Raw genomic sequence first — 27,073 nt, forward strand, 5'->3', positions numbered from 1 at the left:
AACAAACCCCTCACTTCCAGAGAACACACCACTAGAAAGACCCGCTGGTGTTCTGAAAGTGTGGAAGGTACAGGAAAGCTTGGATGAGGAATATACTGAGACTGTGACAGTAAATGACAAGGAAGTCAAGGCTTATAGGGACACAGGGGCGCGTGTTACCCTAATACAGCCAGAATTAGTAAAAAGTCATCAGTATTTGCCTGGGAAATCTTACACCATAAAAGGCATTAAAGGACCTACATTTGAAGTGGCCCTGGCAGAAGTTCCTATCAAGTATAGAGAGTTCCAAGGTGATTGGATTGTGGGAGTCCTGAGTGACATAGGAACATCGCTTTTATTGGGCAATGATTTGGCTTCTGAATTAAAGAGACAGCAAGCTAATCCTGTAAACATTGTTACAAGAAGCAGACCCCAGCCCGTGCCTGAGGTGTTGGTACAGCAACCAGCAGAAGAAGAGGAAACAATGTTGCAGACCATCCCTGCTGCAGAATTCCTCAGAGAGCAGCAACAAGATGACAGCCTGAAGGAACTATGGCAGAGAACTGGGGAGATGACAGAAAAAGAAGGGGAGAGCATGTTTGGCTCTTTGGAACCCTTTGAGGTGGCCCAACCAGTGAGCAGAGGACACAGCCAAGCAAAAGAGCAAGAAACCGTCCAGACCAGCGAGCCTTTTCGATCAGAGTCGTCAGTTGGCAGGTGTGCTCCTTTGTCATCCTCTCCCAAGACAACTAATGGAACTGTTGTCCAAGCTAGGAAACCAACTGTACAAGTTTTGAGCAGTATGGCTTCCCCATCCACAGACCAGCTATGCATCACAACTGATGAAACAGAATTGCAGCGGCTCATTCAGCAGAAGCAAGAACAATGCACCGCCGGAAGAATTGCCAAGCAGATGACGGAGACTGCAGACAACATGAGAAGATCGCAACGACGGCAGAAGCAGTGGTACGACTCCAAGTCCAGAGACAGAGAGTTCAAGTCAGGAGACAGAGTACTGGTGTTGAAGCCCAGGAAGAAGAACAAGTTAGATGTGGCCTGGGAGGGACCTTATACCATCGCCCATAAGGTCTCCAACGTGAACTATGTAGTGAATTTAAGTGAAGATGGTGAACAATGTAAAGTGTTCCATGTAAATATGTTAAAACCTTATTTTGACAGGGGTAATTTGGTTTTAATTGCAAAGAAGGGAGAGTGGGCGGGAACTGAATTGTCGGGTTGGGGGAAAATATCCCAGGAAGAGACCCTTAAGGAGGTTCAGTTCGCCCCTTCTCTTAATGGAGAACAAAGAGGTCAGTTACAAACAATATTGGGAGGGTACAAAACAATTTTTTCAGATGTACCAGGTAAGACAAACCTAGCGTGTCACAAGATTGACACAGGGGATTCGAGGCCTGTAGCACTCCAACCATATAGAGTGACCGGCCCGAATGCCAAGTATGTACAGCAGGAAGTAGAAGAAATGTTGAAATTAGGTTTGATTGTACCATCAGAAAGTCCGTGGGCCTCACCTGTAGTCCTAGTACCCAAACCGGACAAAACCATGAGGTTTTGTGTGGACTACAGAAGACTGAATAAGATCACAGTACCGGATGTGTATCCAATGCCTCGCATAGACGAGTTGGTCGAGACAATTGGAGCTGCCAATTTTATTACCACCTTAGATTTGACAAAAGGTTATTGGCAGGTAGCTATGGATCCTAAGGATCAGCAGAAAACAGCGTTTGTAACCAAAGAGGGACTCTTTGAGTTTACTGTGTTACCATTTGGGTTAAGGAATGCTCCCTCCACATTTCAGAGAGTAATTGATAAGATGTTAGTGGGACTGAAAGAATTTGCTCTTGCATATATTGACGATATTGCTATTTACAGTGCTACATGGAAGGAACACTTGCAGCATGTGGCCATTGTGTTACAACGAGTGAAAGATGCGGGTCTCACCATCAAAGCATCTAAGTGTCAACTAGCCATGGCCGAGGTTAAGTATTTAGGGCATGTGCTAGGAGGAGGTAAGATCAAAGCAGATTGGGGAAAGGTGCAAGCCATACATGAGTGGCCTAGACCCCAAACCAAGAAACAAATTCGAGCGTTTTTGGGCGTAGTAGGATACTACAGGAGGTTCATACCTGAGTTTAGCACGATAGCAGCACCGCTATGTGAGTGCACGAAGAAGAAGAACCCTGATCCAGTAAATTGGAATGCAGAGTGTCAAAAAGCGTATGAGCATTGAAAGTGGTTCTGAACCAGTGTTGAGAACTCCAGAGTTTTCAAAGGAGTTTACCCTCTTTACTGATGCATCTAATGTGGGGGTAGGTGCAACATTAAGTCAGCAAGGAGAGGAAGGACTGTATCATCCAGTTCTGTACTTGAGTAGAAAGTTATTGGACCGAGAGCAACACCTCTCAGTAATTGAAAAAGAGTGTTTAGCGATTGTGTGGGCAATAGGTAAATTGAAACCATACCTATGGGGAAGGAAGTTTACACTGTGTACAGATCATTCTCCCCTGAAATGGTTGAACCAGGTTAAAGATACGAACAGCAAACTGATAAGATGGAGTTTACAGCTCCAAGATTACAACTTTGACATTCAGCATATCCCTGGGAAGCAAAATGTGATAGCAGATGCACTATCAGGAAGAATGTAAAGTTTTAAAAGTCTGTTTGTATGGTAACGTTATGAAAGAAATTAGTCTGTATAACTGATGCAGAATGTATATAATTTTGAAGTTAGTGTAACCCAAGCAAGTGTGCCCATGTCCCATTGCTCAGCAAAAGGCTGAAACCTTTGGCCTTGCGCAATGTCTCAAAAGGGGGAGGGACATGTGACGGAAAGCAATGGGTTAACCATAATCTGAAGACGCACAGGGCTGCGTCAGGTGACCTGAGGGTGGGGGCAAAGTGCTCTGAGCTCTCAGGGAGGGAAAAAAAGTTAGTTTAGTGAGGGAAACTGCTGAGGCAGGAGTTCAGTCAGTTGGAGTCTGACAGAGTGGAGGCCTGTCAGAGAAGTCTGTCAGTGGGGACCTGACAGAGACTGAGAGGGTCAGTTAGTGCCGGCCAGAAGGGCTAAGAGGGCAGTTGATCCTGTGAAGAAGCTGGAGACGGAGACGGGGAAGTCTTCCAGAGACTGCCAGCTGGACAAAACCAGCCAAGAGGGCTGTGTGTGTGTGAGTCAGTTAAGACCAGAATGGTCACAGACACCGGGAAACTACTCTAAAGATCTAGTGAGGAGGTTGAGGGAGTGGATGTGGGTCTGAGACACCAAGAAGGGCTGAGAGGAGAGACTCCAGTCGAGGGGTGAGACTAGACACATCGATCCCAAGAGGCCAGACCTTGGCTAGAGGTGGAGAGTGAGTTAAAGGGAACGGTGAACTGTGTAACTGTGAGAGATCCAAGAAAGTAAAAGTGACTGTAAGCTTGAAACAACTGAACAAAGAATAAGCCTGTGTAAATATCTCCCATATCCCCAGTTAAGACTTTTTGTTACAATAAATCTGTGGTTTAAGTTAAAGTTCTCGTGAGCCTATATATTTTGTGGGAAGAATAAACAAAGCTGCTGGGGTCCCATCAACAGAACAAGTAAAAATACCCCGAAGAGACGAAAATATAGAGATCCAGTGAGGCCGTGAGGTGGGCGCTGCTATAGCTGTCCAGAGGAACTGGTTGGCCACTGTGTGAAATAAGATGCTGGAGTTGATGGACAATTGGTCTTACAAATCACTAATCATTTACAAATCACTAATTATTATGTTTCAGTCTTATTTTTCAATTATTTTTAAAATAATTACAATGAACAAATAGGAACAACTATAATTAGCATGGAAGCCCTCTGTGTACACATGGAAGTCACTGGACTGAGGTGAGAACTGCTCTAGATAATGAGCCTCATAGGACAAAAAAATGGCTATTGCTGACAGAAATGTTTTTTCACCCATATTGAATTTATCACATCCATTTTGTATTAGAAGAAGAAGAGGAAGAGGAGGGACCAGGAAAGTAAAATGGAATATTTTCCGTATCTTGTTTTACAGCCCCCTGCTGAGCCCAGCTATTCTGCAGGTGCAATGCACTGCAAAAAGAATATGAAGACATGCCAGCATTTAAACTAATGTGTACAAACTGGGTAGAATGCAATCAGTTTTTCTGCTGGTGAGAAGGAAGAAAGGCTATGCTGAGGATCCAGGGCCTTGCACGTACAAAATCCACATGGGACAGACACTCAAAAAAAAGGAGGAGAATTGAATGATAGTGATACAGTGAAATCATAGATAGAATGATAGAATGAAAAAAACAGGCTGGAGCCAATACATCTTCTCTGCAGCCAGCCAAAGGCAACAGACAAAGTTTGAAACCAATGGCACCATTAAGACCAACAAGTTTAATTCTGGGTATAAGCTTTCATGTGCATGCACACTTTTTCAGATACAGCCAAAAGAAAGTTTTGGAGGGGAAATGTTACAAGCTATCACTGAAAGTTCTAACATGACCCTTAAAAAAATTCTCAGTATCAAAAATACAAGAATCAAACAAAAACAATTTGTTTCACCTTACCAAGTTGCCATTTTCTTGAGCACATTGTCTCCATCATCCAGATGGGTAATGCTGGTTCCAGCATAGCAATAGCCATATTTGAAAAACATATTGATCCTTGAAGAGAGATGGAAAATAGATTGCTGGAATTATTTCACTTAACTTCTAATCAACAGATGGAAAGGACAGCATTGACAGAAATAATATGTGCTTCAAAAACTTGCCTGTCAAATATATATTGATTATTTTTAAGACTAGGAGAGAAGGAAAGTCATTTAGTCCTTATATTCCAGTTGTCCAAGAACTCAGCACAACTCAAAGTGGAAACAAGACAGATCCATTGAGTGTGGCATGATTCAAAAAAGCACACTAAATCTAATGTGGACAATATGCAGCTTTTTACATGAGTGGTAGGTCTGGTAGACTGCATATCGAACCTGGTTTGCAGAGTCAGCTCTAACAATTACGAGCTGCATTAATATCTTAGTTTTGAATTCTAGTATTTCAAACAATCTTTATTTGGCCATGGATACATTTTGTTACAACTCTTTTTAGCAGTTAAGAAGATGATGATATTGGATTTGTACCCCGCCCTTCACCCTGAATCTCAAAGTCTCAGAGTGGCTTACTATCTCCTTTACCTTGCTCCCCCACCACAACATGCTATGAGGTAGGTGGAGCTAGAAGGAAATTTAAAACCTGGCCCCTCATATCTTATTGATCACTTGCAATGAGGTCAAACCTCCCCTCCCAATCTAATGAAAAATAATAATGGATTTAAATGAGCACCAGGGCAAAACTAGATGAAAAATATATGCATGATCAGATCTCTCAACATATTTTTATATTTGAGAGATTCCTCAAATTGGATTAGCAGTGAGGAAGAAGGCTTTAACCTTTCCCCATACACCATTTTTCTAAATCTGAGCTCCTCACACCAACTATTCTGCAGGTGCAATGCACTGCAAAAAGAGTATGAAGAATATTTAAACTATTGTGTACAAACTGGGTATAATGCAATCAGTTTTTCTGTTGGTGAGAAGGAAGAAAGGCTATGCTGAGGATCCAGGGCCTTGCACGTACAAAATCCACGTGGGACAGACACTCAAAAAAGGAGGAGAATTGAATGATAGTGATACAATGAAATCATAGATAGAATTAAAAAAAAACAGGCTGGAGCCAATACATTTTCTCTTCAGCCAGCCACAAGCAACAGACAAAGTTTGAACCCAATGGCACCATTAAGACCAGCAAGTTTAATTCTGGGTATAAGCTTTCATGTGCATGCACACTTTTTCAGATACAGCCAAAAGAAAGTTTTGGAGGGGAAATGTTACAAGCTATCACTGAAAGTTCTAACAAGACCCTTAAAAAATTCTCAGTATCAAAAATACAAGAATCAAACAAAAACAATTTGTTTCACCTTTTTTTCTTGAGGAGGACTAATAATGCACTGTAAACTACAGAGAAACTAGAATCCCAACGTAAATAAACCTTCCTGTGTTGTCATCAATTGATTCAAAAATCTGATATGTACATTTTAAATGGTCCGGTTTTCATATGCATACTACAAAGGAAGAGGGGCTGAAAAGCATTTTGAATGACATGCTTGGATTCTTTCAGCAGGAAGTGAAGAGTTTTTCCCCAACTTCCCAATTTTAATCCTAATTCACAGGATCCTGACACCTGATTTTAAACAAGTCTATTGGAAAATAGCTTAAGAAAACAGAGCAGGTATTATCTTTCTGCTTCTTCAAAAGTGCATAAATATTCATAATTTCATCACTGAAAATAAACAGATCTAAATAGACAATGATTTTAACATAAACAACAAACGGCTTTCAAGAGAACAGCCTATAAACTAAATTTCATAACTCAAAATAACCTAGTTTTAAATTCAGCATTTTATAGGCATCCAAAAAATAACTGGAATGATAACAGAATGTGAATCGCTCATACATGATCCAGGTAAGGAAAATACAAAACGATCTTGGTTTAAAAATTTTGTCAAGTATATTTCAACTATCAATAATACTCTGGATGCATTACATAAATCATGGAGAAATTACTCAGGAAGCAAGATTCTTTTGAGCAGGACATTCCCCTTTGAGGTTTGAGTGAGTTTTGACTGATTTTATTGATTTATTGTATTTTGTTAGCCTCCAGAAGATGCTGAATTTTTTTTTGCTTTGTTAATTATTGTTAATTGAGGTCCCCTTGCCTTTAAAAAAATGCTATATGAATTTTGACAGATTTGCTGAACTTGAATGTGTAGCCTGGAGCCAAATATTTTGGAAGAGAACCCAAAGCCTGTATCTGAGGTTAATATTTCCATTAGGGCTAGTTATCAGATTATTTTTATACCTTACCTGTTTCTCAACAGTATTTTTGGATTTTCAGATTTTAGTATTGCTCATTTTTCCAACAATCATTAAGAAATGTTTGTTTGTTTTTTTGTAACAAACAAATTGTTGCAACTCATAATGGAAAATGCTTAGAATTGCTGGTCTGGGTTTTGGGGTACATTTGTCTGTTTCCCTGTAGGCCTTAACACAGAAATCTTTCTAATGTTAGAATCCACCACACTTAGAAATGGATCCTTTCTTATTTGCATGACAACATTGTGAAGAAGATGTTTGATAGATGTACTAACTATGTTTTTACAGGGATGACATGCCACCAGTATATCAATGTCAGTGTTTGCTCTCTTAATAGTAACTGAAACTAGTAAAGGGTAGGGGAGACCCAAACAAAGGACCTGGCTGCTTGCACGAATCTTGCTTCCTGAGCAAAAAAAAAAAAAAGCAATGGAATAGTTGAAAGAAAATATTCCCACTACAACATTGCTGGGTTTTTGTTTTAATTTTGCTCTGCCTGGTATTTTTAACAATTCTCTCAAAGATCCTCAGATGTACAAATTTATTTCACATCAGAATATGTTTTGAAAATGAATGAGCATTAAATGTCAGCTGAATGAATGAATGAGCATTAAATGCATTATATGTCAGCTGTACAGCATTCAGTGGCGGTAGATGAATACATTTCTTAACCAGGTGCTTTCTAGACTGACTGTCATAGAGCTGTTTGATACAATAATGAAAAAAATATCCTGGGAAATCTGATATTGTTTTAGCATACCAGAAATACCACTCAGATCCACATCAGGTGTTCCACCTCAGGATGACAACACCCATCCAGCTAGGGATGAAAGAACAATGCATACCACACAAATAAGAAGGAGAGGGGGAGTGCCTGCCTCAAATTGTGACTGCTGCTCCCCTCCACACACTTTGGTTATTGCCTCAACACCTGAGCCCATTTTGGGGGAGGGCAGGTTATAAATCAAAAATAAATACAGTAAATATGACTCCTTCAACACTAGTAGTAAATAAATAAAATAATAATAATAATAATAATAATAATAATAATAATAATAATAATAATAATAATAATAATAATAATAATAATAATAATAATAATAATAAATTTATTCTTATATCCCGCCCTCCCTCGCCGAGGCGGGCTCAGGGCGGCTCACAGGACATGGACTATACCATGATTACAATAAAATACAATCATTACTATAAAAGACAATTAAAACATAGTTAAATTACATTCAAATTAAGTTAAATAAACAATTAAAATATTATAGGCTACAGATTAAAGTGCTACAGTTCGATATATGTATAGGATGCCTAGGTAAGTATGCACAGTGCATGGGGAAGAGGTGTCCTTCAGATACGTTTGTAATATATCACCATGTTGTAGGCTTCCCAACCCCCCCCCCCCGCCCTGCCGGGGGACCTCTGGATTAGCAGCCTCCTCCCCCGCTCTCCAAAAATGTGGAAGCGGGGGGTGGGGAAACGGCGCGGTGTCTCTTTCCTTGCCTGCCTCCCTCCCTCGCAGGCTTTAGGCTTCTCCCTTCCTCCGGGTCACAAAGACCTGCCCACCACTGGCCTGCTATTCGCTCCAGTCCGGCCTCCCTTCGCGAGGTGCATGCTGGGACTCGTAGTCCTTGCATCCTCTCCGGCTGCCACAGGCGTCTTCTCAGGGAGTCTGGCCAGCAGAGGGGGGGAGCTCCACCCCCAGAGGACCATGTGCGTTTCTACCTCCCGAGGCTTCAGTCGCTGATTGAAAGGCTTCCTCTTGAGATGGGGTGTGTGTGTTACTTTGAAGAAGTTGGCAGCAACTCGTGAGTAGAGAGGCCAATCCCCCTTCAGTGTTGCCAGAAATGGGGGGGGAGTCTGCTGAGTACTTCATTATTCTCTATGTGGAGATCGATTCTCATAGGGTATAATGGGGAATTGATCTGGAGGTTTTGAGGGCTCTGGGGGCGCTGTTTTTTGAGGTAGAGGCACCAAATTTTCAGTATAGTATCTAGTGACTCTCTCCAAAGTATCCGCCAAGTTTCAAAACGATTGGACCATGGGGTCCAATTCTGTGAGCCCCAAAAGAAGGTGCCACTATCCTTCATTATTTCCTATGGAAGGAAGACATTTAAAAAGGTGTGCTGTCCCTTTAAATGTGATAGCCAGAACTCCCTTGGAGTTCAATTATGCTTGTCACACCCTTGTTCCTGGCTCTGCCCCGATGTCTCCTGGCTCTACCCCCAAAGTCTCCTGGCTCCACCCCCAAAGTCCCCAGATATTTCTTGAATTGGACTTGGCAACCCTACCATGTTGTCATTGCAATGCTGTGCCTGTGCAACACCTGCCCTGTAACTGGGGACACAGGAGGTACAACTACAGTCTGGGGTAACCGTCAGCAACTGAATTCTCCCTTTTTTATTGTTGACCAAACATCCTTGTTCTCAGGATATCATTCACAGCCCCATGGAGCAGTACCAACATGGTTCCAAAACATAGCTTAGGCCGAAACCACATATTACTTGTGACACAGGTCTCAGGGATCCTAACTTTGTCCTTTATTAGATTCAGACATAACAGTGAACCAATGTTCCCAATTGCACTGGAGTCCAATCTGGCATAGGAGCCCTGTAAGGTGGGGAAGCTTCAGCTTTTTCTTCTGCATCATTTTCGTAAACCAAAACAGCCATGGGGGGTATCTCTACCCCTCATGTCTGTTTCAGATTGGGAAAATGGTGCAGTGGAAAGACTCTAGCCTCCTCCCCCCCTCCCCAGTTTCCCAAGTACCCTTGAGTTACATTGAACCTTGGCATGCTTGGGAATGCTAGTACCTTGATGTTACATCAATCTGCAAAAATAACAGATTCCCTCAACCCAACTCAGTGTCACAGATAAACATGTAGTTTGGTCCTAAATACTAAGTCAGTGGTTACATTATGTCAATCAACAGATTCATTCCACCAGGTGGGAACCTCCACAAAAAAAGGGTAAGGCCCTGAGGAACCTGTGAGAGTACCATGTTCACATTTTTGGAGCCCACTTGCTTTTTGCTACTACTGTAAAAACTCTGGGTTTTTTGCAGGCTGTTATGCAGGGAGAGAAGCTACTACAGACTCCATCTACATCACAGTGCCAATCTTCTGCCAAGCCTACAATATGACCAATGGCTAATGACCAGTGGGGAGGGATGGTGGCTCAGTGGTAGAGCATCTGCTTGGGAAGCAGAAAGTCCCAGGTTCAATCCCTGGCATCTCCAAAAAAGGGTCCAGGCAAATAGGTGTGAAAAACCTCAGCTTGAGACCCTGGAGAGCCGCAGCCAGTTTGAGTAGACAACACTGACTTTGATGGACCAAGGGTCTGATTCAGTATTAAGCAGCTTCATATGTCCATATATCCGTATATGTACAGTGACTGTGCTACCCTGCTGTGGAGTTATTAACTGCTTTGTTCAAGGACTAGTTCCTGCACCACTGCATGCCTTCTAACAGTTATAATCAGCACAGTTGTACCTAACATAGACACTGCCTGGAACACACAGGTCAGCCAGGCTGAATTGTTAACAAGATGAGATGTGGGCACAGCTGGAGCAGCATGGTCATAGTCTAGCTCCCAGGTCAAGCACAATGTAGATAATCTGGCAGCAGCAACAGATTCATGCACAAACCCAGAAATCAGAGTCAAAACAGAGCCCAAAAGTTAGAGTCATGAGGCAGGGGCAATGCCAGCAAGGTTGGGAGTAAAGTGATACATTGCTTCCCCCTCTCTCCATCCTCTATAATTTAATTTATTTATACCCCACCGTATCCCACAAGTGGGCTCAGGGCAGCTTACCACAATAAAACAGAGACACTCATCTCACAGCTGGATTGCATCATGCCAGTGCAAACACACTCACCCTCACTGTCTGGATCCGGGTGTCACTGGGCTGCTGTCAGGCTGCAAATTGTTGGTTGGCAGTGCAGAAGGAGCCTCCTCCAGTAGGCTGTCCATAACTGGATGTGGGCTGGGACCTTTCTCACATATCCATTCCTCTTCTAAAGTGACCTCTGCTTACTATGACAGGCATGCATTGATATGGGCAGACGTACCTGTTGTCCCAGGGTTTGACAGTGCAGCTTGCAAAGGCTCAGGTATCTTGCTGAGACAAGGAAATTAGCAACCGCATCCATTTGACTTGCTACCAGTACACCTGATGATCAAAACCCGTGTGGACTGCTTTACAGCAGTGTTTGTGTGACAGCTTCTGGGCCCAATCCAAGGTGCTGGTGTTGTCTTTTAAAGTTTTATTCCATCTGCAACTAGCTTACTTTAAGGCCACCCCTTCCCATATGAACCTATCCAACTACTACAGTCATTTTTCAAGGCCATGCTTTAAGAACATAGGAGAAGCCATGTTGGATCAGGCCAATGGCCCATCCAGTCCAACACTCTGTCAAAAAAATTTATATTTTTAATATATACATACACACACACACACTGTGGCTAATAGACACTAACGGACCTCTGCTCCATATTTTTATCTAGCCCCCTCTTGAAGCTGGCTATGCTTGTAGCCGCCGCCACCTCCTGTGAATCCCACATGTTAATCACCCTTTGGGTGAAGAAGTACTTCCTTTTATCTGTTTTAACCCGACTGCTCAGCAATTTCATCGAATGCCCACAAGCTCTGGTATTGTGAGAAAGGGAGAAAAGTACTTCTTTCTCTACTTTCTCCATCCCATGCATAATCTTGTAAACCTCTATCATGTCACCCCACAGTCGACGTTTCTCCAAGCTAAAGAACCCCAAGCGTTTCAACCTTTCTTCATAGGGAAAGTGTTCCAAACCTTTAATCATTCTAGTTGCCCTTTTCTGGACTTTTTCCAATGCTATAATATCCTTTTTGAGGTGCGGTGACCAGAATTGTACACAGTATTCCAAATGAGACCGCACCATCGATTTATACAGGGTATACATCGCTTTAGATATCCCTACATTCTGAGATTAAGTGCCAACCCTCTTTGGTCATGGTACCAAGATTGTGGACATCCACATACACACCCCCTGAAATCACTCCCCCCACCAAAAAAATATTATTCTATTGCCTTCTATCAGTGTCTTCCGCCAGCAGGTGAAGCCTTTTTTGTTTTATCAGGCATTCCCTCAATAATCCCTCCTCCCTGATCTATGTTTTTAGTTGATATCTAAGTTTTCATTTGATGTCTGTTTTTATCATTTGTCTTATAATATGTTTTTATACATCTCTGTTTTTAGTTGTTAGCTGCCTTGATGGCCTCGATGGCCTTGATTAGGCTGAAAGGCAGAATAAAAAGCTTCTACATTAATAACAAATATAGTCATATACATTAAAAGTATGTTTATTTGTATATACACTATAGGAATCTTGTGTGAGATAATTTGCACACTGTGTACATGCAGATTCCTAGTAGAGAATGGGAGCTTTTTGGTAGAATTTTTGTTCTATTTGAAGTCTGTAACTGCTGCTGTAATTAGTCTTATAATAGACTTAATGCTGACTGTACTTTTAAAATGTTTTTATATCCATAAAACATAACAGAACCAGGTTGCGGCCGTTTACAGCTCAAGGATTATTTCAATTTTAAAAATCAAATATAATTTGCCTGAATTCCAAGACAAAACATTTGCCCTGGAAAAAATTTCTTCTTCATGAAGTTCAGCACAAAATTAGCACTGCTGTCATTCTTTGTCCGAACATGCCAAGACACATTAGACTCTGTGTCTAGTATCCCTAGAACAATCTTGTGGCTTGCTAACACTGCGGTCCTGGGGGCAAATACCAGGGGCAAAACATCCTACAAAGAAGGATAAAATGTTATGTCCAATGAAAACTTTCCACTATGTCCTGTACATAAAGTACTCATATGTCTATGAGAACAATGAACTAGAAAATATTGCCTTGTCCAAAGCTACTCTATATCTAAATCTGACAACCTTTTGCAGGAAAAAACCCTGAAGCATACAAAGAACTTGCAAAAGAAATGCTGTTCTAAATTAGCTGTAGATATGGGGATACAACCTGCAAATTCACATTTTCTTTGATTAACAACGAAGAATATGAAGTCAGCAGAAAGTTTTGTTTGACACTAAGTGCCTGATGCCAATCTTGAATCACTCAATTACATGGCTTCATTATATGGTTTTAATGCACAAAAAGCTGCAATAAGCCAGAAACAAGGCAGGGGGGTTCCACATATGATAGTCTTTTAGATGATAGAGAGCCAATTTGGTGTAGTGGTTAAGTGTGCAGACTCTTATCTGGGAGAACCAAGTTTGATTCCCCACTCCTCCATTTGCACCTGCTAGCATGGCCTTGGGTAAGCCTTAGCTCTTGCAGGAATTGTCCTTGAAAGGGCAGCTGCTGAAAGAGTTCTCTCAACCCCACGCACCTCACAGGGTGTCTGTTGTGGGCGAAGAAGATAGAGATTGTAAGCCGCTTTGAGACTCTGATTCAGAGAGAAGGGCAGGGTATAAATCCAATATCATCATCATCATCATCATCATCTTCACATGTTATTTTGTTACTCATTTCTACAGTACTAGATTACCTCATGCCAATGACATCTATAAGTTTAAAGGAATAAAAGACATATGATACAAATCAGAACTAGTGAAATTCTTTTGCCAGGGGTCATTTTGTAGAAAAAGAGATGTAGGAACTCATTAGCATAACTCATCTGCATATGCCACACCCCATTCAATATTAGCATAACTCATCTGCATATGCCACACCTCTCAGCAGTGGCAGTAGCGAAAGGGCAGTATGAACTTCTCCTGGCCTTAATAAGGGCTACTGGGGGCATGGCTAAACTCCTGGTGGCTGGCTGACAGCCCACCCTCCCTCACTACCAATCCTTTAAAAAGCCAGGGATTGAGAGTTTTGCAGACAAGAAAGGTAAGTGGGGAGGAGGCAGGGGGGGCAATGAGATGGGGGGCAATGCCAGAGGTTCAGGAGCTGAGCTCCTGTGAACTCCTGCTCAAACTGAGGCTTGCTTTTGCCAATGGCAGACTTCAATAGGATTGACATTTTTTATGAATTAAAAGAAGGAATGTCATAGCAAAGCAGAATACCAATATTTACAGATTTTTAAAAAATCAGTTAAAGTACCTAAGACAAATATTTAAAAGTTTATTAAAGCAAAAGGAATAATATTTTAACATTCTCTATATACTCACGACAACAGTAGATTGGATCTAGTAGAAATCTTCTGCTAAGCGGGGGGGGGTGGGGGTGGGGTTGTGTCAGTGGCAGTTTTGTCCAATTACCCCTGACCACAATAGATCCATCAATTTGTCCTTCATGCTGTTCCTAAGGTTACACTTCCCCCAAAGGCAGCATTTTGGGGACCTCAGTGGGCTACATTGGGGGGGGGGGTGAGTTTTTGTTCCACTAACTGATATGCTTCTCATTAGTGGGAAATTATCACTGGATACAAGCCAGTATATTCACTAGGGTGCTAGGCAAGAACCAGTTCTAAGTATATGACTATTGATCATCATCAGCTCAAGTTAATGGGATCGGGGGGGGGGGAGTTCCAGCTCCAACATTGAGTGCCATTGAAGGATAAGGGAAAAGTGATGCTCTTACCAGAAGGCACTGGGAGGTGGCACCATAGACCTAAGGCTGCAGCTGCTGCCCCATGTGGGAACACAGAGCTATTGAATGGATAGCAAAACCCATCATGTGTGCCATTCAGTTGGTGCATGCCTGCATGTTGCTGCAACCCAGCACTTGTCACTGCCTACTGATGTCCTCCAGGAAGGGAACTACACCCAATTCCATCTCCAGCAGCGCTTAGTGGTGGGTGTTAGAATTGTTCCTGCAACCTACCATGTAAACCAACTGCTGCTAGCAGTCCAATATTCTGCAGATACACTTTCATTTCAAAGTAGTAAATTATATCTTGAGCTTACTTCTCATATTAAATTTTTATTACAAGTAACAATAAATGTTTACCAGACACAAGGCAAACAAAGATAACCTGTTCCCCTGCAAAGATGTTACTTAAATTAATCTGGTGAAGATCCAATTGTAGCCTGGGCCATGAATATGCAACAATGCATAATGACTACAAAAAACAGTCTGATGTGGTCAATATCACTGCAGTTTTTCTTCAATCAGCTCTACAGATATTTCTAAAGAACCTTATTTTACCTTCAAAGTGTCTTACATGTATAAATTGTTGTAAATTTTCCAGGCTTTATGGCCGTGGTCTTGGGCATAGTAGTACCTGACGTTTCACTGGCAGCTGTAACCAGCATCCTCAGAGATACAACATAGAAAGAGATAGATGCCAGTCACAGCTGCTGGTGAAATGTCTGGCAATACTGTGCCAAGACCATAGCCGTTCAGCCTAGAAAATCTACAAAAACTTATGAACCCTGGCCGTGAAAGCCTTCAACAACGTATCTTACATTTCTTAAAGTGGATGCTGATGATTCACAAAAGTTTACAACACAAGAAATGTGTTAGTGTTTAAGATGTCAAAAGACTCTCATTAATTTCAATGGCACTTTAAAATAAATATTCTTCTTTAGACTGAACCTTCTTTTCAGAGTTTCTACTCTCAGAATTGCTCATTTCAACATTCCTTGAGTCTCAAGGAATCTGTATTGGCCAACATGATGACTGCATCCATGAATCAGCATTTGGTGTTACCCACTTAACAACTTCGCAAGGGGATCTGGCAAATGCCAAAAGCCATTTGTACTTCCAACACATCTCTTTATAACCCACACAAGTACTATGATTTGAAAAGATAATCTATTTTGTATTGTGTTTGCAGTGGTGAAGCCTTTCACATTGATTAACCAAGTTAGTGTGATCGCCTGGAACATTCAGATGTGCAGTATAGTCCAGCTTCTGTGAGGGAATGGGAATAGTTTAGCTGGGAATAAAACTTTGCACAGTTTCCCAGGCTGAGAACTAGGAATAAGTTCCAAAATGCAGAGAACCTAGTAAAACCTAGACATAAGGAGACTGCAGCGCAGGCAACAGAATGAGAAAGGGGAATATGAAAAAAAGGATAGATGATAGTGATGCCTGAAAGAAAGGGATATCATGGGTAGAGGGGGCAAGAAATCACAGTGGGGACTTTGAAGAGATCTCTACTGAACTTAAGACACACACAGCACAATTAAGAAGCCACTTAAAACTGTACATTCAGAGGATAACAGGAAGACCACTGTTTTTCAGGGAACCATGCACCATTATTGAATTTCTCACTCAGGTACTTCTCATAAATGTCACAGGAAAACATTAAAGCCTATTCAGGCCAGAATTCATGAATTCTATAGCTTCCCTTTAACTTTTTTTTACTATGAAAGCACTAACATAATATATGTCATACCTGACAAATATTTATTCCTAACCAAATATAGAACAAAAATAGCCACAATTTTTTAAAAATTAAGCTGTATAAAAATTGCTATTACCTGCAGCAATAATAATGTATGGATCCCTCAAGAGTGTCAGTAGTGATGCTCCTTTTTGGCTCTACCAAAAGACAAAGAAGGCACAGAGTTAGAAAAAAGAAACAGGGGTATTGAACTTATTTTTTTTATGAAGGCAGGATCTGACATAAATGGAACTTTGTCAGGTCGTGTCATAAAATGTAATGCCAAGTAACAGAGATATAAACTTTATAAAAGACATAGACAAACACAATTAAATATATTGATTTTACTTCAAAGACAAACATGCTTAAAACATTAACACTCTTTTGCATCCAAGCCTCACTAGGGGTTGCCAGAAGTCAACCATGACTTCCATACATGCATGCACACACACACACACACACACACACAAATACTCACAAAAAATATTTCCATCTGGAGCTCCTCTGGAACCTCATGAACATCCACACAAAATGGATTATAGAAAATTCTAAAATCTCTGTTCTGTTCCTAGGAACTATTATTTCACTTTGGGGGCTGGCTGTTAGTGACCATCATTCCACTTTGGGAGCTGTCATTCCATTCTCTGAATGCTTTTGCTGCTCCCAGAGACTGTTATTCCATTCTGGGGGTTGTCATTCCAGTCCTGGAGCACAGATTCTGTTCCCAGGAGCTGTCATTACACTCTGTGACCTGTCATTCCATTCCCAGAGCACAGATTCTATTGCTAGACACTGTCATTCCACTTTGGGACCCATCATTCCATTCCACTTCTGCTATTCCCAGGGGCTGTCATTCCCACTCAGTGACCTAACATTTCAGTCCTAGAGCAAAGATGCTGTTTCCAGGAGCTGGCATTCCACTCTGGGGGCTGTCATTCTAGTCCCAGAGTAATCTACGTGGGCCCAAAAACCTTAATGGAAAATCCATTCCACATTTTCCTTGCAACCTATTTTGTGCTGCAATGTATTTCAGTGGAGCCCATACAAGTCAACTGGCATTCATATCTCCTGTTATCCCCAATGGACCTTCAAGCCTCTCCCATGAGCAATCTCATCATTCCTTTTAGTACAACCCTAAGAACATATATATGAACATATGAAGCTGCCTTATACTGAATCAGATTCATGGTCCATCCAAGTTAGTATTGTCTAATCAGACTGGCAGCAGCTCTTCAGGGTCTCAAGCTGAGGTTTTTCACGCCTATTTGCCTGGACCCTTTTTAGTTGGAGATGCCAAGGATTGAACCTTGGACCTTCTGCTTACCAAACAGATTCTCTACCACTGCAGAAGCCTGCAGGAGCTGAAAAGCCCTTGGAGCAGAGACAAGCAGAGCAGGCACAAAGATCGGAAACAGCTGATCAGAGCCCAGTAAAACTGGGAAAAGCTGAGCAGGGTCACATGGAGCCATCAAGGCTCTGGGCAGACTCTGCATTACCATGGCATAGAGCCCTGCCACAAATTTGAACATCCAACACTCCAAATTATATGGGGTCAACTGAGGCTCCTACCTTTGCCAAGCTGTTTGGTGGGGAAGGGAAGATGCTAACTTAGCCAAGACAAGCCCCATTTTTCTATCCTCTGTCCAAATGGGCCTCTCACCTGGGCCTCACCCCAAAGGCAACTGCCAGCAGGAGCTGTGCCACCAGCTCTGTCTCCACAGCAGTTTTCCAGACAACTCTGCTGCTGCTCATGCAGCAGAGTCCATGCCCTGATGACCCTGGGGTGACACACCCCTCAGTGCCACCTTTTGGCACTCAACAGCTCACCAGCACTCCAGGTGATGGCTCCGCTGTCCCTGTAGATCCCTTTGGGATTCCATCTTTACCCAGCAGATTTCTCTCACCTCCTCCAGCCACCCATGCTGCACTCCTCACATAAGTCCACCCACCACTCTTGTTGTCTTGTCTGTGCTCCAGCAGGCACTTCCTTTCCCACAACAGTGGCAACAAAAGCCTCAGCCTCTTAAATGATTACACAAAGTATTTTGGGAAATGTAGTACAACTTAGTCATCTTTCCTGCTGCTATGGCTTATGAAGAGGAGGTTGGCAGGAGCCAGCACCCAATGAGAAAGAACTGTGTGCACTTTCGAAACAAGAGGAGGCACTTTATAACCGTCATGAGAAAGGAAAAGACGCAGGCGAGTTTAGCTGGTGCTTGAGAAACAAGCTGGTTGAGTAGGTTTCTAATGCACAGGAAAGGGTGTCACAGGGGGCATTCTACCATGCAGGCTGGATTAAAGTCTTGGGCGGGTCAGATCAGGCCTACGGACTATATGTTTGACACCCCAATATAAGCAATTTTGGGAAATGTTTTGTTGAAGTTCTTACTTCTGGTTGTATCCTGGATGGCTGTAGAATGAACAACTGTATGGCTGAAATAGAAGAAATCGAAATGATGCAATTTATAATTTCAGAATTCAAAATTTTTCAATCATTCATAAATATGGTTACTCTCCTTACCTCCATCAAAAAGAGCTAATGCTGCTAATACCAGGAAAGGTGCTGCTTTCCCAACAAATTCATACATCACACTTCCAAAAGGTGGGCCCACTATGAATGAAAATCATTCAGAATCAGTTTGATGTCCAACTAAAATCAGGAGCACAAGAACCTTTTAAATAGTTAATAATTCTTTACCAATTCAAAGCTATTATGGCTACACTTCTGTACACACTGGACAGTCACTGATCTCAGCAGGACTGGCATTTGAGAAAACACACATGGGCTGGAATTATGTCTGCCTGGCAAGTAACATACACTTCTTATGACATCTAGGAGAAATGTCACAGTATTAAGGGCATTACTCTCATGAATCAAAGAAAAGTGACAAAGAGCTTGAAGGTGCTGCAAAAAATGTTGAGACTGTAATAATAAAAATATCTGCTTTAATAAGAGTGTGCCACTGTGTGGGTATGTTTAACTAGGTAACTTTAGTTTTATTTCTTAGATTTAAAGAGTAAAAGCAGCTTCACTTAAGAAAGTAAAATCACATGTTTGAATATCAATAACAGAATTACATGAGACCAGGAAAACCAATAAAATCTTAATCAAATAACTCATTTCAATGCCATAAATGAACAAAGCTACATCATGCCATTCCACATACTTTGTCCATAACTTGTATTTATTTCAAACTTATATTTAAAAATATTTTATGCCTATCTTTCTCCTGCTCATCTTGTCCTAGTGAATTTCACCATACTAACCTAATACTCCCATAGCCATTCCTCCTAAGGCAATTCCCATTGCATTGCCTCTTTCTTCATCGTCAGTATACACACTGGCCAGCATACCCATCCCTGGATGAAAAAGCATAAAAGCAACAGCTGATAATATCACCTTTTCAGTGTAGAAGTGACAGACCAGAGAGGCAGGAAATTATAGAAACATCAACGGTTAGGCACATATGAATGTGATTCATGTCTGCACATTCCCAATATGCTGAGCTTCACAAGAAGTCTTGAACTCAGAACTCCCAATGAATATGAGAGGAATCCCTTGTTTTTGAATAGGCAATAAAATTCTGTACACCTACCACTGCATAGCAGTTCCACCTGATCTGTACAATTGATCAAATAATTTTTAAAAGCAAAAATAAATTGCTGCAACAGTTTTCAAAAAGAGTTGGAGGAGTTGAAGTAAAAGAAGGGTTGAAGTAAAAAAATTACTTTTTACGAAGTAATAAAACTGATGGAATATGAAGGAATACATAACAGTTATCTAATTAATTATCTGACAGTAAAGATAATAATGTTGATCAAAAGTTATATTGATTATACGTGAATGATTCCTTCATGATTAAAAATGATAGTGAAAACAAAGTTAGGAATATGACTGTTGCTGAAAGTAACACTCCTACTCAAATGCACTTATTACTTAAATGCACTTAATACTAAATGCACTTAATACTTACCAGCAACTGAAGAACAAGAGGAACCTATTCCTTGAAGTGATCTTGCTATAAACAGTAACTTGTAGCTTTCTGAAAAGGCAAATACTGTAGAAAAGACCAAAACATTTTTAAAAGCTCAGATAAAATCTAACTAGGTTCAAATATTGAAGACATTTTCACTAATATCAGAATTACCTGAATTTAAACAAGGTTATTCTGTCAGAGCCATGGCACTTTCAGTGCTGACTAGAGATGTGAAGGCCTAGAGTTATTGGAAACATTCAGGGAGGGAACATCATTTTTATTCCTGAGGACTGTTTTTCAATTCTTTTTTTTTTGGGAAGCATGAAAAAACTAATAAAATGTTTTCTTTTTAGGAATGAGTGAAAGCTTAAGACAAGGTTTAACTTAATCAACACATACAATATGAAGATTTTTAATGACTATCTTTCATGAATGATAATTCCTGTGTATTGTGCAAACAAAATATTTCCCATCTTTCATGAATATTTCCAAATGTTTGCATGATTTTTCCAAAATACAGGAAAAAGAATACCCCCACATGCCTTCAAAATTGTTTTGTCTTTGTAAAATTCCTGCTAATGCAATTATACAGAAAAGTAAATATTAGATGACATCTTCACTGAGATTGCATCTGCACGGACATATCACAACATATTAACCATTTTTTTAAATCCCAGGAAATGTTCCAATCAAGGTACAATTCAAATTGCACAATGGGAATTCTATGTTGAAAATATAAAGGAAGAGCTAAGCTAGTTTGAAGTCTCCCATGGGAACTCTGCATAGAATAAGAATGTCACAATCCAATCAGCATGTAGGGTTACTCATTTAAGTAACCACATGTAAAGTGGGAAGGAGGGATGCAAATGGAATGCCTCTCTATCATTCCTAGGATTTCCAGCTCTGAGTTGGGAAATACCTGGAGATTTGGGGAGTGGAGCCTGAGGAGGGAAGGGATTTCAATGAGGTATAATTCCATAGAGTTCACCTTCCAAAGTAGGGTGGCCAGACCGTCCCGGTCTCCCGGGACATTCCCGGTTCTGGCCACCCAATCCCGGCTCCCGGGCTGCCTATACCGGGACCATTAAAGGTCCCGGTTTAGCCAGCCCCGGAGGCGGTGGGCCGCGGGCGCCGGCGGGGAAGGCGGCGAGTGAGGGAGGGAGCGTCCCTGCGCCTGCGCATGGACGCTCCCTCCCTCACTCGCCGCCTTCCCCGCCCGCGCGCGGGGCCGGCAGGGGTGGCGGAGGCCTCTCCGCGGCCTCCGCTGGTCGCTGGAAGCCCTCCAGAGTCTCTGGAGGGCCTCCAGGGACCAGCGGAGGCCGCGGGGAAGCCGCGGAGCACCCGGCGCTGGTCCCGGAAGGCCTTCCAGAGGCTCTGGAAGGCCTTCCGGGACCAGCGCCGGCCAGCGAAGGCCTCCCCGCGGCCTCCGCTGGTCCCTGGAAGCCCTCCAGAGTCTCTGGACGGCCTCCAGGGACCAGCGGAGGCCGCGGGGAAGCCGCGGAGCACCCGGCGTTGGTCTCGGAAGGCCTTCCAGAGGCTCTGGAAGGCCTTCCGGGACCAGCGCCGGCCAGCGAAGGCCTCCCCGCGGCCTCCGCTGGTCCCTGGAGGCCCTCCAGAGACTCTGGAGGGCCTCCAGGGACCAGAGGAGGCTGCGGGGAAGCCGCGGAGCACCCGGCGCTGGTCCCGGAAGGCCTTCCAGAGCCTCTGGAAGGCCTTCCGGGACCAGCGCCGGCCAGCGAAGGCCTCCCCGCGGCCTCCGCTGGTCCCTGGAGGCCCTCCAGAGTCTCTGGAGGGCCTCCAGGGACCAGCGGATGCCGCGGGGAAGCCGCGGAGCAGCCGGCGCTGGTCCCTGGAGGCCTCCAGAGGCCAGCGCCGGCAGCTCCCTCCCTCCCTCGCCGCGAGGCCGCTGCCGCAGGCCCGCAGGACTCGCCGCCGCCGCTGCTGGACTCTCCGCCGCCCTGGAATCAGGTAAGGGGGCCGAAAGCGCGGGGGGGGGGGGCGGGGGGCGGCCTTCCTTTCTTCCCTCCCCCCTCCCTCCCTCCCTCCCTCCCTCCCTCCCTCCCTTCCTCCCTTCCTTCCCTCCCTCCCTCCCTCCCCTTCCCTTCCTTCCTTCCCTCCCTCCCTCCCCTTCCCTTCCTTCCTTCCCTTCCTTCCTTCCCTCCTTCCTTCCCTCCTTCCTTCCCTCCCTCCCTTCCCTCCCTCCCTTCCCTCCCTCCCTTCCCTCCCTCCCTTCCCTTCCCTCCCCTTCCCTCCCCTTCCCTTCCCTCCCCTTCCCTTCCCTTCCCTTCCCTTCCCTTCCCTTCCCTTCCCTTCCCTTCCCTTCCCTTCCCTCCCCTCCCCTCCCCTCCCTCCTTATGTTCTTATGTGACACAGAGTGTTGGACTGGAGGGGCCACTGGCCTGATCCAACAGGGCTTCTCTTATGTTCTTATGTGAAACAGAGTGTTGGACTGGAGGGGCCACTGGCCTGATGCAACAGGGCTTCTCTTATGTTCTTATGTGACGCAGAGTGTTGGACTGGATGGGCCACTGGCCTGATCCAACAGGGCTTCTTATGTGACGCAGAGTGTTGGACTGGATGGGCCACTGGCCTGATCCAACAGGGCTTCTGTTATGTTCTTATGTGACCCAGAGTGTTGGACTGGATGGGCCACTGGCCTGATCCAACAGGGCTTCTCTTATGTTCTTATGTGACGCAGAGTGTTGGACTGGGTGGGCCACTGGCCTGATCCAACAGGGCTTCTCTTATGTTCTTATGTGACACAGAGTGTTGGAGTGGATGGGCCACTGGCCTGATCCAACAGGGCTTCTCTTATGTTCTTATGTGATGCAGAGTGTTGGACTGGATGGGCCACTGGCCTGATCCAACAGGGCTTCTCTTATGTTCTTATATGACGCAGAGTGTTGGACTGGATGGGCCATTGGCCTGATCCAACATGGCTTCTCTTATGTTCTTATGTGACAATACTGACTTTGGTGGACCCAAGCACTGATTCAGTGTAAGGGAGCTTTGTGTTTGTGACTGGAGTGGACAATACTGACTTTGGTGGACCCAAGCACTGATTCAGTGTAAGGGAGCTTTGTGTTTGTGTCTTCTGGTGCAATTTTGTTCTCAGATCCTGTATTTACTTCATCAGTATATGGGATAAGGCACTTTCTCAACTGTGCTGCATAATGCAGCCTATTTATTTTGTCCTGTTTGCTCTGTTGGCTCTATCTGCGCCACCTTCATCACTTTCGGGGTGCGGATCCCCCAGTGGGGTGGTCTCCCGACTCCCTCCGCCGGCTGTTTCTGATAGCCCTGCGCCCCCTCTTTCATTTGATATGTGTCCCGTGCGGGTGCCACCCTCCCGCCGGGAGATGCCGCAAAATGAGCCCCCTTGAGGCTTATGGCGGCAGGGCTCGGGGGAAGCGAGCTAGACTGCTGTTCTTTTGAGGGGTTATAGAGTGTTTCGAGCCCGTCCCTGTGGCATCGGTCCCATCGTTGTAGGGCCCAGGGGGCCGGCGCAGCGGCCTGCTGAAGCAGCCTGTCGGTCACTTCCAGGTTCCTGTCCTGCATCTCGACCTGTGTTATTAGTGACAGGCTGCTTCGGCGGGCCGCTGCGCCGGCCCCCTGGGTCCCACAACGATGAGACCGATGCAACAGGGACAGGCTCGAAACACTCTATAACCCCTCAAAAGAACAGCAGTCTAGCTCGCTTCCCCCGAGCCCTGCCGCCATAAGCCTCAAGGGGGCTCATTTTGCGGCATCTCCCGGCGGGAGGGTGGCACCCGCACGGGACACATATCAAATGAAAGAGGGGGCGCGGGGCTATCAGAAACAGCCGGCGGAGGGAGTCGGGAGACCACCCCACTGGGGGATCCACACCCCGAAAGTGATGAAGGTGGCGCAGATAGAGCCAACAGAGCAAACAGGACAAAATAAATAGGCTGCATTATGCAGCACAGTTGAGAAAGTGCCTTATCCCATATACTGATGAAGTATATACAGGATTTGAGAACAAAATTGTTTCCGGCGGTGATATTTGGGGGATTTTTGGGGACGTCACAGGAAGTGCTGTGAAGTCACTTCCTGTTTCCGGCAGTGGCATTTGGGGGAAATGATGTCATTTGGGGGAAGTGATGTCAGAGGAAGTGATGTCACTTCCCGTTTCCGGCAGGTGACGCAGGGGAAATGATGTCACAGGAAGTGGTGTCACTTCCTGCTTCCGGCGGTGGCATGACATCACCGGAAGTGACGTCACCGGAAGTGACGTCACTTCCTGTTTCCGGCGGCGCGCACGCACCCCTACCTTCCCCCCCCCCCCAGGTGTCCCTGGCTGGCCTTCAGACATTATGGTCACCCTATTCCAAAGCAGCCATTTTCTCCAGGTAAACTGATACTTGTCACCTGGAGATCAGCTAGGGTTGCCAAGTCCAATTCAAGAAATATCTGGGGACTTTGGGGGTGGAGCCAGGAGACATTGGGAGCGGAGCCAGGAACAAGGGTGTGACAAGCATAATTGAACTCCAAGGGAGTGCTGGCCATCACATTTAAAGGGACAGCACACCTTTTTAAATGTCTTCCTTCCATAGGAAATGATGAAGGATAGGGGCACCTTCTTTTGGGGCTTATAGAATTGGACCCCCTGGTCCAATCGTTTTGAAACTTGGTAGGTACTTTGGGGAGAGACACTAGATACTATCCTGAAAATGTGTTGCCTCTATCTCAAAAAACAGATCCCCCAGAGCCCCTGAAACCTCCAGATCAATTCCCCATTATACCCTATGAGAATCGATCTCAACATAGGGAATAATGAAGTGCTCAGCAGACTCCCCCCCACCCCCCCGACCCACCCCATTTCTGGTGACTCTGAAGTGAGGGATTGGCCTCTCTACTCACAAGTTGCAGCCAACTTCTTCCAAGCAACACAGACACCCCATCCCAAGAGGAAGTCTTTCCAATCGAAGACTGGAGCCTCCGGAGGGGAAAATTCACATGGTGGCTTTGGGGGCAGGGCTTCCCCCCACCGGCCAGCTGACTAGGGGCGGGAAGGAGCCTGGAAGAACCCCCCACTGGGACCTGGGGATTGGCAAGCCTAAAATCAGCTATAATCCCAGATATCCAGCCACCACCTGGAATCCTAGAAATGACAGAGAGGCATTCCATTTGTATCCCTCCTTCCCACTTTACATGTGGTTACTTAAAGGTTAGTAAATAGAAGGAAGGAAATTAGGAAGCAGCTGGAGAAAAACAGTACTTACTAATTGTTGAGACAAACATGATGCAGAAGCCAGCAAACATGGGAATCTGATAGCCTATTCTGGAAAACAAAGCAAATACAATATTTAATCTTAAATTACTATGTATGTTAAATAAATATTATTTCTTCATTCAGCAAACTCAAACCAGTTTACTTGGACCTCTCAATAACTTTCCCTCCAAGACTGCTAGGGACCTCTTTAACTTTGAACACTTGAAGCTGCCTTATTATGATCCAGACAGGTTAGTATTGGAGTTTTCCATACAGCCTTATTGTGTGGATTTCATACTGCTTCAATTTCTCCCTTGGCTTCTGCATGTTCTTTTGAGTCTTGTTAGTGCATGAAATGTTTCCTGAGCTTTTGTTGGTTCCAGCCACATCCTGTCCATTTTCCACTCACTGGACTGTGACAGTGGGACAACCTCACCCTGTGGTCCCGTTCCCCCACACACACACACACACATCACCTTGGCAAGAACGAATTTTTATCCCTTGTTTTGGCAAATGTTCAGGTTTTTCTTTTTAAAATTATCACCTGATAAGGATATATCACTGTAAGATGGTACAGGAGCAAGAATTGCAGCAACTGGTACCTTTTTCTTTCTCTGCCAAGGCCATTTGCTTCCTTGCACTTTCAGAAGCACAGGAGTGTTCACTGCTCTTTCCAGCCATTCAGTCTTCACTCTTTACTTTTGGGCCTAGCTCTCCTGATATTCCCCTGTGGAAAGAAGGATTCTTTTCCTTGCGTAGGCAAGTCTTTGCTTTTTAAAGAAAACTCTGTGTTCAGACTTCACTCTTTGCCTTTGAGCTTTGCTTCCTGAAATTCTCCCACCTAAAGGATTATTTCCCTTGCATAGGCAAGTTTTTGATTTTATTTTTAAAAAACACCCTCTGATAGTGATATATCTCTATAACATATCAGCACCTTGATATTCAACACCCCCCATATGTTTATTTTCCATGGGAATTTGATATCTGATGAGTTGGGAGGTATTTGTTATCACTTTTTATTCCGATGAGGACTATCACAGAGCAGCCTCACTAGCCTGCTTCATTGTTCTTGGCCTACAAGAGTCCTATGCATAACTAAACATTAGCAACCAGCCACTAAAAACATGTGATTAGATGAGTGAGCAATTGACTTCTCTCCATTGGCATGCTGTTTGTGGACAGGAAAACTTTTCAAAACCCATTTCCAGCCCCAGATGTTCAAATATCAGGTTGAACCTTAGAATGGAGGGTATTTTTCCACATTTATCTACAAGGACACTATGGCAATTCTCATACATGCCTAGCCTCTCTTCTAGCAATATATTGATATAGCACATCCTCAACAAACAAAGGGGGCTTAGCACTGTGATATCACCAATGACAACTGCACCCTCACTTTAAAATCCTGATGTTATTGGGGCACCTGGCAAGTGAAAAAAATGTGCAAGGCGAAAAGATACACAGAACCCTTGTGCAAAACATGATCCAAAGCTAGCAGGAAAAAGCTGCACCTGTGGGGAAACCCCACAATCTACTACAATCTGAGATAATTTTTGGAATTTTAAAAACAGTTAATGGGCACCTCCACAAAGTGGCTGCTATATAGCGGGGGCCCTC

At 43.9% G+C, this 27,073-nt stretch overlaps 1 protein-coding gene across 1 annotated transcript in view; it reads right to left on the reverse strand.

Moving 5' to 3' along the window:
- The window catches only part of SLC18A2 (solute carrier family 18 member A2), a 56,362-nt gene that overhangs the window by 14,795 nt on the left and 14,494 nt on the right, over window positions 1–27,073 (reverse strand). Inside the window, exons 4-10 of the mRNA XM_060241548.1 lie at window positions 25,467–25,525; window positions 20,221–20,304; window positions 19,514–19,606; window positions 18,768–18,857; window positions 18,636–18,679; window positions 16,344–16,404; window positions 4,546–4,641 (exon numbers count right to left, since the gene is read on the reverse strand). Coding sequence (XP_060097531.1) covers window positions 4,546–4,641; window positions 16,344–16,404; window positions 18,636–18,679; window positions 18,768–18,857; window positions 19,514–19,606; window positions 20,221–20,304; window positions 25,467–25,525 — 527 coding nt within the window. The remainder of the gene's footprint in view (window positions 1–4,545; window positions 4,642–16,343; window positions 16,405–18,635; window positions 18,680–18,767; window positions 18,858–19,513; window positions 19,607–20,220; window positions 20,305–25,466; window positions 25,526–27,073) is intronic.

Source organism: Heteronotia binoei, chromosome 6 (assembly GCF_032191835.1).
Source record: "Heteronotia binoei isolate CCM8104 ecotype False Entrance Well chromosome 6, APGP_CSIRO_Hbin_v1, whole genome shotgun sequence".
Classification (NCBI taxonomy): domain Eukaryota; kingdom Metazoa; phylum Chordata; class Lepidosauria; order Squamata; family Gekkonidae; genus Heteronotia; species Heteronotia binoei.